The 13,229-nt window shown below is 36.6% G+C and overlaps 1 protein-coding gene across 3 annotated transcripts in view; it reads right to left on the bottom strand.

Moving 5' to 3' along the window:
• COL24A1 (collagen type XXIV alpha 1 chain) overlaps positions 1–13,229 on the bottom strand; it is a 409,345-nt gene that overhangs the window by 19,523 nt on the left and 376,593 nt on the right. For all 3 annotated transcript variants that reach the window (XM_078451730.2, XM_078451731.2, XM_078451732.2), the window contains 2 exons: positions 9,000–9,035; positions 8,869–8,895 (listed from right to left, as the gene is read on the bottom strand). In XM_078451730.2, the coding sequence (XP_078307856.1) occupies positions 8,869–8,895; positions 9,000–9,035 (63 nt within the window). The remainder of the gene's footprint in view (positions 1–8,868; positions 8,896–8,999; positions 9,036–13,229) is intronic.

The following is a 13,229-nucleotide window of genomic DNA, read 5'->3' as shown; positions in this document are numbered from 1 at the left end:
AAATAATAATGGCTGTAAGACAGTGATGAGAGAAATTAAACAAGAAGAAACAAATGGAAAGATATTCCATGGTTATGGATCAAAAGAATATTTTGTTTTGTTTTTTGTTAAAACGTCCATATTACCCAAAGTAATCTACAGAGTCATGAAATCCCTTATCAAAATTCCAATGGCACTTTTCACAGAAATAGAACAAACAATTCTAAAATTTTTAGGAAGACCTTGAATAGTCAAAGACATCTTAAGAAGAAGAACAAAGATGGAGGCATCTTGCTCCCTAATTTCAAGCTAGTAGTAAAAGCCATAGTAATCAAAACAGTATGGTACTGGTATTAAGACTGACACACAGACCAAAGGAACAGAATAGAGAACCCAGAAATAAATCCATGGATATGTGGCCAATTAATTTACAACAAAGGAGCCAAAAATATACAATGAAGTAGGGGCAGTCTCTTCAATAAATGGTATTGGGAAAACTTGACAGGAACATGCAATAGGATGAAACTGGACCACTACCTTACCAGACACAAAAATTAACTCAAAATGGATAAAGACTTGAATGTAAGACCTGAAACCATAAAACTCTTAGAAGAAAACACAGGTGGTAAGTTCTTTGATACCAGTTTTGGTGATAATTTTTTTTGGATTGACACCAAAAGCAAAGGCAACAAAAGCATTGTAAACAAGTGAGATCACATCAAACTAAGAAGTTTCTGCAGAGCAAAAGAAACAATCAGCAGAATGAAAAGGCAACCTATTGAATGGAAGAAAATATTTGCAAATCATATAATCGGATATGTGGTTAATATCCAAAATATACAACTCAATCACAAAACCCTAAAACAATCCAATTAAAAATTGGGCAGAGGATCTGAACTGACATTTTTCCAAAGAAAAAATAGAAATGGCCAACAGGTTTATGAAAAGGTGTTCAACATCATTAATCATAAGGGAAGTGCAACTCAAAACCACAATAAGCTATCATTTCATACCTGTTAGAATGGCTATTATCAAAATAGCCAAATAACAAGTGCTGGAGAGGATGTGGAGAAAAGGAAGCTCTTGTAAACTGTTGGTGGGAATGTAAATTGGTACAGCCACTGTAAAATACAGTATGGAGATCCCCCCCCCCCCCCAAATAAATAGAATTACCATATGATCCAGCTAGTCCAATTCTGGGTATTTATCGGAAGAATACAAAAATGCTGATTTGAAAACATATATGCTTTCCTATGTTCACTGCAGCATTATTTACAATAGATAAGAAATGGAGAGAACCTGAACCACCTAAAACTAATGTAATGTTATATGTCAATTATACCTCAATTTAAAAAAGGGAATGGATGAAAAACATTAATGTTTGATGAGAAACATTACACATCCAAGAAGATCAATGAACTTCCACAGATACATCATAATCAAACTGTTGAAAGATAAAGACAGAATCTTGAAGGCAGAAACAGAAAAGATTCATTATACCCAAGAGATCCTCAATGAAATTAACAGCTAAATTTTCATAAAAAAATCATAAAGGTAAAAAGGCAGTGGGACAACATATTCAGAGTGCTGAAAGAAAATGACCATCAACCAAGAGTGCTATTTCAAATAAAACTATCTTTCCAAAATGAAGGAAAAATTAAGAAATTCCCAGATAAATAAAAACTAAGAGAATTCATCACTAACAAAACTTCCCTAGAAAAATAATAATTTCAGCCTGAAATTAAAGATTACTAGGCAGAAACTTGAATCCAAATAAAGAAATAAAAAGCACTGCTAAACATAACCATACAGGTAAATATAAATGAGTATAGATTCCATACAGCCAAAACAATCCCGAAAAAGACCGGAGTTGAAGTCCTCACACTTCAATTTCAAAACTTACTACAAAGCTACAGTAATCAAAACAGTATGGTACTGTCATAAAGACAGACCAATAGACTAGAATAGAGTCCAGAGGTAAATCTTTACATATATGGTCAAATGATTTTTGATCAAGATGTCAAGACCATTGAATTGGGAAAGAACAGTTTTCAACAAACAGTGCTGGGAAAATTGACATCCACATATAAGAGAATGAAGTTAGACCCTTATCTTACATCATATACAAAAATTAACTCAAAATAAATCAAAGACTTAAATATAAGAGTTAAACCAATAAACCTCTTAGAAAGCACAGGGGAAAAACTTCATTACATTGGATTTGGCAATGACTTCTTGGATATGACACTAAAAGCAAGGCAAGAAAATAAAAATAGATAAATTGGACTACACTAGAATTAAAAACTTCTGTACAAAGAACACTATCAACAGAGTGAAAAGGCAAACAAAAGGAGAAAATATTTCTATCATATATTGGATAAGGGATTAATATCCAGAATATATAAAGAATTCCTACAACCTAACAACAACAAATAAGCAATCCAATTCAAAAATGGGCGAAGGACTTGAATAGACATTTTCCCAAAGAAGATATATAAGCCAATAAGCACATTAAAAGATGCTCATCTTCAATAATTATTGGGGCAATGCAAATAAAAACCACAAGTAGGTGCCACTTCACACCCATTAGGATGGGTGTTATAAAAACAACAACAAATAAAACAATATAACAAGTGTTGGCGGGGATGTAGAGAATTTGGAACCCTGTGCAGTGCTGATGGGAATGTGAAAGGATGCAGCTGCTATAAAATACAGCATAGAGTACCTCAAAAAATTAAACATGGTATTAGTATATGATCCAGCAATGTCATTTGTGGGTGTATACCAAAATGAATTGAAAGGAAAGACTCAAGCAGATACTGTACACCTATGTTCATAGCAGCATTATTCACAATAACTAAAAAGCAGAAGCAATTCAAATATCTCCCTGGATAAACCAAATGGGGCATGTATACATATACTGGAATATTATTCAGCCTTAAAAGAGGAAAGTCAGACACATGCTGCAACGCTGTAGACATTATGCTAAGTGAAATAAGCTGGTCATAAAAGGACAAACACTGTCACTTATATGTCACAAATATGTACTTATATGTTCCTGGAGTGGTCAAATTAATAGAGACAGAATGGTAGTTTCCAGGTGCTGGGGAAGGGAGGAATTGGGAATTATTGTTTAATGGGTACTGAGCCTCAGTTTTGAAAGAGCAAAAAAGTTCTGGGGATGGGTGGTGGAGATTGTTGTACAACAATGTGAGGCCCAAATGTCCATCAACTGATGAATATATACATATATATACATATATGTATTATATGTATATGTATATATATTATATGTATGTATATGTATATGTGGGTGTATATATATATATATATATATATATATATATATATATATTCTGGTGATCAGAATCTCAGTGATCAGAAAGAATGAAATCTTGCCATTTGCAACAACATGGATGGAACTAGAGTGAATTATGCTAAGTGAAATAAGTCAGGTAGAGAAAGACAAATATCACATGATTTCCTCATATGTGGAATTTAAGAAACACAACAGATGAATATAGGGGGAGGGAAGCAAAAATAAGATAAAATCAGAGGGAGGAAAACCATAAGAGACTCTTAAATACAGAGAACAGACTGGAGGTTGCTGGAGGGGAGGTGGGTGGTGGGATGGGCATTAAGGAGGGCACTTGTTGGGGTGGGCACTGGGTATTGTGTGTAAAGTGATGAATCACTGGGTTCTACTCCTGGAACCAATACTACACTATATGTTGACTGACTTGAATTTAAATGTTAAAAATGGAAAAAAAGAAAACCCAAAAACCAATGTGAATGTACTGGATACCACTGAACTGTATACTTAAAATGGTTAAAATGTTATGTATATTTTACCAAAACTAACAATAATAAATAAATATGCTCATTATCCCTTACACTTAACCATCCTACTGCTGGGAATTAGTCCTATAGATATGCTGCAAAATGGTATGCATATGGACAGGACATTTGTACTGGTGGTATTAGCAAAAGACTGGAAATAAACACTCATCAACAGAGAAATTAGATGAATAAACTAAAGGGTATTTTTTTTTAAAATTATTTTTGAAAAGTTTATTTATTTTTGAGAGAGAGAGAGAGAGAGAGAGTACAAGTGGGGGAAAGGCAGAGAGACAGAGGGACAGAGGCTCCAAAGGAGGCTCTGTGCTGACAGCAGAGAAACTGACACAGGGCTCGAACCCACTATGAGATCATGACCTGAACCAAAGTTGGACACTTAACTGACTGAGCCCCCCAGGCACCCCAAACTGCAGGACATTCTTAAGTGAGATGACCATTTTTTATTTTCTCTGAGTGTGGCAGTGACAAATACAGTGACTTTTAGTAGATTAATCGTGTAAAGTATGGTATTTGATGCATACTAAGGTACCAGCAACTTTAAATGCCAACTCATAGGGGAAGGGAAGGAAAAATAAGATAAAAACTAAGATAAGACAGGGAGGCACACTACTAAGATTCTTAAGTACAGAGAACAAACTGAGGGTTACTGGAGGGGAGACGGGTTGGGGGATGGACTAAATGGGTGATGGGCATTAAGGAGGGCATTTGTTGAGATGCCCACTGGGCGTTATGATGAATCACTGGGTTCTACTCCTGAAACCAATACTACACTTGTATGTTAATTAACTTGAATTTAAATAAATATATTTAAAAAAATTAAATGTGAACTCAATGAAAAAGGCTTTCCCCCCACCCAACAGGCATTAGAGAAAAGAAATGTCATAAAACTTGGCCACCCATGAAATTTCTTGGCAATACACATATTTGTATAATTTCTAATGTATTCCTAAAGCCTAGCTCATGCCTGGCACATAGTAGGCATTCAATTTGTTGAATTTATGAATGTTTTCCCAAGGATAGTCTTTAGTGAGGGCAGGCCCAGAGAGACTATTATGAGGATCTGCTGGGAAAGTCATTCAGCAATGTCTAAGTACCCACATCTGAATGTAAAACTCTCATTAGGTGCAGTGAAGGAATCCAAAAGCAGTAGCTCCCTCCATGTACTCTTGTTAGAGAGAACACATTCTCACATGAACATCACTTAAAGTTATAAAAACATGCACATAAAATAGAAGACAGACAATAGGAAGTAATCAGATTGTTGGCACTAATGAGGAGAACTAGGATTCATTATACCCTGGGGGAATGAAATCTTCACAATTCTTTCCCAACTTATTTGAATAAAATGTAGATCCAGTCTGAGCACTCTAGTATTTTGAGGAGAAGTGTTATTTAAAAAAAAATTTTAGGGGCGCCTGCGTGGCTCAGTCGGTTGAGCACCAACTTCGGCTCAGGTTACGATCTCGCGGTCCGTGAGTTCGAGCCCCGCATCGGGCCCCTGTGCTGACAGCTCAGAGCCCGGAGCCTGTTTCAATTCTGTGTCTCCCTCTCTCTGACCCTCCCCCATTCATGCTCTGTCTCTCTCTGTCTCAAAAATAAATAAACGTTAAAAAAAAATAAATAAATAAAAAATTAAAAAAAATTTTAAACATTTATTCATTTTTGAGAGACAGAGACAGAGTGTGAGCAGGGGAGGGGCAGAGAGAGAGGGAGACACAGAATCCAAAGCAGGCTCCAGGCTCCGAGCTGTCAGCACAGAGCCTGATGCGGGGCTCGAACCCATGAACTGCGAGATCATGACCTGAGCTGAAGTCTGGCACTTAACTAACTGAGCCACACAGGCACCCCAAGAAGTGTTATTTTAAAGGTGTCTGAAGTCTTAAGATCCCTGGATAGTGTAAACATTGATGGGATAGGAACTGGTTTCATGTCATGCCCCTCCCCATAGTGGAAGTAACCACTTGTTCTAGGGAATCAAAGACTGCACCAGCAGCTTCAGCCTCTAAATTCACCAAACCCGGTTTCACAGTCGACCCACTAATTGTAAATCAGTTGAATACTCCTTATCTCATCTAGTTATTTTTAACGATTACTATTTCCAACCCCCATCCCAACACACATACTCATCTTGTTCTTCCCTTTACCCCACTGATCATTTTTGGTTAACTTTGCCATCCCGTTGTAGATTTGCTAGTTTCTAAATATCTTACCCATGTACACTAAGGTCTGACCATCACTGTGATAATATCCTCAAATTCAAAAGTACCATCAATATATATTCCTTTTCCTGAAACATTTCCTTTTAGCTATTCTACTTTAGAAACTTGGGCAAGTTACTTTACTTTCATAGGTCTTAAAAAAAAGAAGTTAAACTGGATTAGAGGTTTTCAAACTTATCTTGACCCATAGCAAGAAATACATTTCTACATCATGATACGGTCCACACAAAAATACATACATTTAACTGAAGTTTTAAAAAATCATATTTATTCTTATTAGGGCTGATAGACTGATTTTTTCTTTTTTATTGAAGTAAAATTCACATAAAATAAAATTCACCATTTTAACCATTTTTAAAGTGTACAATTCAGTTGCTTTTCGTAATTCACTAAGTTGTGTTAATGATTACCCCTACTTAATTTTGAAACATTTCTATTACCTCTAAAAGAAACCTCATACCTATTAAGCAGTCATTCACCATATTTTTTCTATTCTATTTAATTTAATTTAATTTAGAAATGATTCTGAATAAGACTCACTAAACTGATCTAAGGAACCACTAACTAATGAGTCATAAGTCAGTCTGAAATAAATGCTACATAAATTACTAAGAAAACGTCTGTCTCTAAGTCTATGATGCTATTCCATTCTAGACATTATTGCCTTCCAAATGAAATATTCTGTCTTAGAGGATTCCCACTGTAACTTTCTAAGAGGTACAACTTGCTTTTGGACTCAATTATTCATTCATTCCATAGATAATCATTAGGGCGTGAATGGAAAAGAAATAAAAAAAAAATAGTTTCTACCCTTCAGAGAGTTCACACTCTAATAATAGAAAGAGACTGGAAGGAAAACGAATGAGTATAAATAAGAAGGGGAAGTGATTGGTTCTACCTTGCAGTGTGATGAGAAGGAATTAAGAAGTTTCAAAGAAGATATGATCATAAATTGACCTCAGAAAGAATATATAGGTATTTTCCCATTGATATTTATACTTCTGCTCTACAAGTCTTATTCTCAGGGTTAAAATGTCACTTCCTTAAAATAGACTGTGAAAATCCCAGAAAGATAATATAAGGAAACCAGCTTTCATATTGGCCAAGAAGAAGGAAGGCAAAAAGAAAGGAATAAAAGAAGGAAAGAAAGAAACTAATATTTATTAAGTATCTACATACAACATGACAAACACATGTATTTTCTTATTTAATCCTACTAATAATTCCTCAAAGTATATATTCTTATCCACATTTTGTTCAGAATAAACATCTCTCACACTACTTCATTTTGGCTGTATAGGAACACATACAAACATTTCTAAGTGAGACAGGGCTATGGTGCCACAAAGTTTGGTATTTCAGTGTGAAATTTTTCACTAACCACGTCTAATTTGCCAATGATCTTTTAAGACTTGTCCTTTCTTAGGAAGGCAGCTATATCAAAATAATTATAGAGTGGGAAGGCAACTGATGAAGGTATTTGTAACCCAGGCTTTGTGGAGATCCAAGGAAGAATGGAGATAGAGAGTAATTTAAGATTAAATATAGGCATTCCCATTAAAGTGCATGCCAGGGAAGGTTTTGACCCTGTTCAGATGGCCAGAAAGGGGGAGTAATTTTTAAAAATCATGGAGAATGAATCTCCTATTTCCAAGGGGATAATCTTCCTGTGGCATCTTTCTTGAAAGTTACTCTTCACCATGATAAAAAGCTAAGAGGTATGAAGAGTTTCTGGCCTGTTGAGAATAGATCATAGTGATCCAGCAACTAGAACTGTCAGAAATCCAATGGACACCAGTGCAGCATGTGGAAATAAGTAAGGCTAGAAGGCATAGGACTAGGCGTTGTTTGGGATGATGTAGCCAGTGGTGGATCTTCTTTAGGGAGACGATCTGATCAAGGACCATTGTATTTGACAAGCCTGCTGTAGGAGAGGGGCATGGGTGAGGTTGGAGATGGAAGGAGATTCTTGCAGGAAGCAGGAAGACAAATAGATTATTGGGTATGAGAGTGAATGTAAAGCATATGGGAAACCAAACTTGGATCATCAGAGGCCAGGAGATACCAGCTGATAATGAGGCAACAGAAGCATTGCTTCAAAGATAAGGGTAGCAAGCTCTAGGTTGTTATAGATAACAAGCAAATATAGAAGTCTGAAGGCTACTACAGCCATCAGCAACTGAGATGGATTCTTGAAAGCCTAAGAAGTGGATTACTGGTTGTTAGAAAAACATTTAAAAAAAGGAGAGACAGAAATTAGAAGTAGGAAGAAATGGAGGGAGTTAGTATTTTTTGAGTACTTATTATGTCAGGCATTATGCTGAGTGATTTACTTTTTAATTATTATTATTTTTTTTTATTTTGAGAGAGATAGAGCAAGCAGGGGAGAGGAAGGGAGGGAGGGAAGGAGAGGGAGGGAGGGAGGGAGATAGATAGATAGAGAGAGAGAGAGAGAGAGAGAGAGGGAGAGAGAGAATCTCAAGCAGGCTCTGCTCTGTCTTGTTTAAGCCATCAGGTCTATGGATAGTTATGGCTATAACAGATTGAGCCACCAGGACATCCCTTTACTTCTCAAAACTCAAATTTAAAACTCAAATCCACCAAGAAAGTAAGACCATCCCCTTTTTAAAGACAAGAAGTCTGAGTCTGAGGCTTAGATTTCATTATTATATCTGGGAAGGGTCTATATCAGATTAGCAAAAGAAACAGAGGTAAGGAAGAGAAACACCTTTTAAACAGGGAGTTAGAATAAGCTTTAAAAAGCTTTAATGTAATATATGAAGATAAAGTAAACAAAACCAAGAAAACTTACTCTTGGGCCAGGTGCTCCAGGTGGACCCTATAACATGACAAATTTTAAAAAGAATTTGTCAGTAGATAATCTCAAACCAGGCAAGCATATAAGCATCACCAGTAAACAGATATAAATGTAAATAAACTCACTGGAGGCCCTGGTTGACCTCTTGGCCCTTGGGGACCCTAGAAGACATGAAGATAAAGTATAATATGTATCTTATGCATATGGTTTGGTATAAACAAGACAACCAAGATTCAACATCTATCACCGCCTTTCATGTGAGGCAGGTTCTTAAGATTCAAAGTTGTTTTAATATTTTGAAGCTATATGCTCTTTGCACTCAAATATCACACACAATAATGAACAAGCTGGATATTTACTTTCATGTTTTATTGATACTAGACAATGAATTTGTTCATTTTAAAAATCTATTATAAATATAATATTTAAAAATGTTAATACTGCCTAAGTATGTTTTTTCCTGTTATTTCTATATACCATCCACCTAATCAGCAAAGATGAAAATTTTAGTGTTCTTAGATACCTCTTTTTCCTTCAACATCCACCTATAATTTGATTACTACTGTTGAATTCACCACCATATTCATAGTAACAGTCTTAGTTTAGTGTTAATCATGTATTGTAGACTGAATGTTTGTGTTCCCCCCAAATTCACATATTAAAGCCCTGATCTTTAGTGTGATGGCATTTGGCTGTGGGGTTTTGGGGAGGTAATTAGATCATGTAGAACCCTTATGTGGAGTCCTTCTTTTTTTTTTTTTTTTTTTTTTTTTAATTTTTTCAACGTTTTTTATTTATTTTTGGGACAGAGAGAGACAGAGCATGAACGGGGGAGGGGCAGAGAGAGAGGGAGACACAGAATCGGAAACAGGCTCCAGGCTCCGAGCCATCAGCCCAGAGCCCGACGCGGGGCTCGAACTCAGGGACCGCGAGATCATGACCTGGCTGAAGTCGGACGCTTAACCGACTGCGCCACCCAGGCGCCCCTGTGGAGTCCTTCTAAGAGGAGACACAAGAGAGATGATCTCTCTTTCTACCATATGAGGATATAGCAAGAGGGCCCTTGTCTGCAAACCAAGAAGAGGACCCTCACTTGACATTGAACCTACCAGCACCTTGATCTTGGATTTCAGAGCCTCTACAACTATGAGAAATAATGTTTCTTGTTTAAGCCATCCAGTTTATGGCAATTTGTTATAGCAGCCCAAGCTAAGATATTATGTTTTGCCTGGACTCCTAATATGACATTCTGACTTTATTCTGTCTACTATGCTAACTACACTGTGCTTGTAAAATGGAAATCTAATCAGGTCATTATTTAGTTAAAATGATTCAATAGCTCTTTATTTGTCTAGAGATGATGTAAACTTCCTTAAAGTGATAGCTGCCATTTATTGAGAACTTACTGCATGCCGAGTTGTGTGCTCACTTTCTGAGAACTAACTGTATGCCAACTCATATGCTACATTTCCATTTTACAGTGAAGAAAGTGGCAACCAGCAAATAAGGGACTGAACTAGGGTTAAAATGGAAGTCAATTGAATATAAAAGTATATGTTCTTTTTTTTTTTTAATTTTAGAGAGAGAGAGTGTGCAAGTGGGAGAGAGGGGCAAAGGGAGAGAGAGAGAAACCCAAGCAGGCTCCACACTCAGCACAGAACCTGATGCAAGGCTAGATCCCATGACCCTGGCATCATGACCTGAGCCAAAATCAAGTCAGATGCTCAACCGATTGAGCCACCCAGGCACCTCAAAAGTACATGTTCTTAATCAATGTACACCCCTACCTCCTCTTCAAGATCTGGGCCTCACCTCTACTTACTCTCTCCAACACATCCTACACCCCATCTATAACCAACTACTTGTGGATCTCTGCATCTTCAAAATTCTTTCACACATGCATTCTCTTGCATGTGCTATTTCCTTGACCAGGAATGCTCCTCCTTACCTTCTCTATCTGTGTAACTCTCATTCCTCTTCCAGTATATCTTTAAAACTTTATACTTACCTTGCTCACCCATCCCCAGCCACCTCCCTCATGCTCAACTAACCACTTCTCCATTTCCTAGTACATAACACAGTGGAAAATCCCTAGGGATGTTTAAGAATGTCTTAGTCACCTTTTCGTTTCCTGGAACAAGAATAGTGTCTACTTCATAGTAGGTGTTTGAAAATTGCAACTGAATGGATGAATAATGTAAAAAAATTACCTCATATTAATTTAGAAATTAGAATAGTTAAAATGTATGTAGTAAAATGTGAAAAGTTATGTTGAAATTTTTCAAAATGAAACAACAGTAATCATTGTTAAGAATGTCTGCTCAGGCCACTTCGGATCCTCTGTCCCCCTCTCTCTGCCCCTCCCCTGTGCACATGTGCTTGTTCTCTCTCTCTCTCTCTCTTTCTCTCTCTCTCTCTCTCAAAAATAAAGAAAAAAATAAACATTAAAAAAAAGAATGTATGCTCAAAATTTAACTTACTTGATGGTCAACTGAATGTTAAGACCATATTGAGCTAAATTCAGATTATGGTTAAAAGATGACAAAAGATCTCTCTTCAGTTGAGATCTGAATAATGTTGATGTCATGCTTGACTTACATTAATTATTTCCAGAGCTGTTGATTCTAAATATACTGTGAAAACTAGAGCAAACAACAGTAACTTAAAAAGGATAGAGCACTCCAGTACCATGCTTGCTGGACATTTCTTAGTTTGCATGGCTTATGCTTATGATTTCAAGTAAAGAATGTACAAAACTTGTACCTCAGAAGCTACGTGATAAATTACAGAAAGGCCATGCTGGAGATGGCCTTTAAAATTGTTTTAATGTTTATTTATTTTTGAGAGAGAGAGAGAGAGAAAGAGAGAGAGAGAGAGACGGTACATGAGCAGAGGAGGGGCAGAGAGAGTGAGACACAGAATCTCAAGTAGGCTCCTGGCTCCGAGCTGTCAGCACCGAGCTCGATGAGGGGCTCAAACTCATGAACCATGAGATCATGACCTGAGCTGAAGTCAGATGCCTAACCAACTGAACCACCCAGGAGTCCCTAGAGATAGCTTTTTAAATATATAGAGGTTCAGAATGAATTTGGCTGTGTAAGTTTCTCTATTCTGGAACAACACTGTAAAAGTAAACCATTGACATTTAGCCCCGCTTATTTCTGACATTTGCAAAATCTCACTGGTGGTTCAATACAAAACATGTATCTTATCTGTGACTTTGAAAGAAATTATCGTAGAAAGAAGAAACTATTTCTACTGCAGATTTTATTGGTTTCTTTTCAGCTTGTTACACAAAACAAGTCAAGTCATCACAAATGTCATCAAAAGAAATACTTAAAACCAAACAAGACAGGGCAAGCCAGCCCTAAGAAAACAACTGTCTAGAATGAAGCAATTAGCCAAGTAAAACAAAATATTATTCAACAATATAACATTTATTAGTTTTCTATTCCTTTAGTCCACCATTAAGAAAAAGTGATTCACTCTCTCTAGCTACTATATAAAAAAGTATCTAGGGACACCTGGGTGGCTCATTCGGTTGAGTGTCCGACTTCAGTTCAGGTCATGATCTCACAGCTTGTGAGTTGAAGCCCCACGTAGGGCTCTGTGCTGACAGCTCAGAGCCTGGAGCTTCGGATTCTGTGTCTCCCTCTCTCTCTGCCCCTCCCCTGCTCCACGCTCTGCTTCTTTCTCTCTCTCTCTCTCTCAAAAATAAACATTAAAAAAAAGTATATGAAGCAGTTTATTATAAAAGCAGTTTATAATAAAACCATGATTGTCTATGTTAATTTCCTAAAGGGAAACTAATTTATGTGAATGGTTATGATGGTTATTTGGCCATAGTCAAAACCCAACCATTGGAAATAGACTTTCTTTCCATTTAATCCCAGAATTTACATTTGATTCTTCAAAAGTAACATATTTTTTCTTACACTTTAAAAAATATTGATAAGTGCATGTCTTTGAACCTGAGTATGTTAGACTTTGCTTTTTTGTGAAGGCAATCTTGATTTAATTTCATAATCTTTAGGCTGGCTTAGGTACAGAGAGCTTCTTTATTCTCAGTTATAAAGTGAGAAGCTCCCGTTGCTTAGCAGCATCCTGGGTCTCTACTCAGTAGGTGTAACTAGAAACTCTTGTTTTTTCCCAGTTGTGACAACCAAGTATGTCTCTACAAATTGCCAAATGTCTCCTGTGGTGTATATGTGGTGGGGGATGGCTCCTGGTTGAGAACAACTGATTTAGAGGGTTTAACTGGGAATTTAGTAATATTAAATAATATTATTAGAAGTAATGTGATTAGGATGGAATCAGTGAATTGTAAGGCACTGAGGATAACTACAAATTAGGAG

The sequence above is a fragment of the Panthera onca genome, chromosome C1 (genome assembly GCF_046562875.1).
Source record: "Panthera onca isolate mPanOnc1 chromosome C1, mPanOnc1 haplotype 2, whole genome shotgun sequence".
Lineage (NCBI taxonomy): Eukaryota > Metazoa > Chordata > Mammalia > Carnivora > Felidae > Panthera > Panthera onca.
This window is presented reverse-complemented; position numbering and strand designations above follow the sequence as displayed.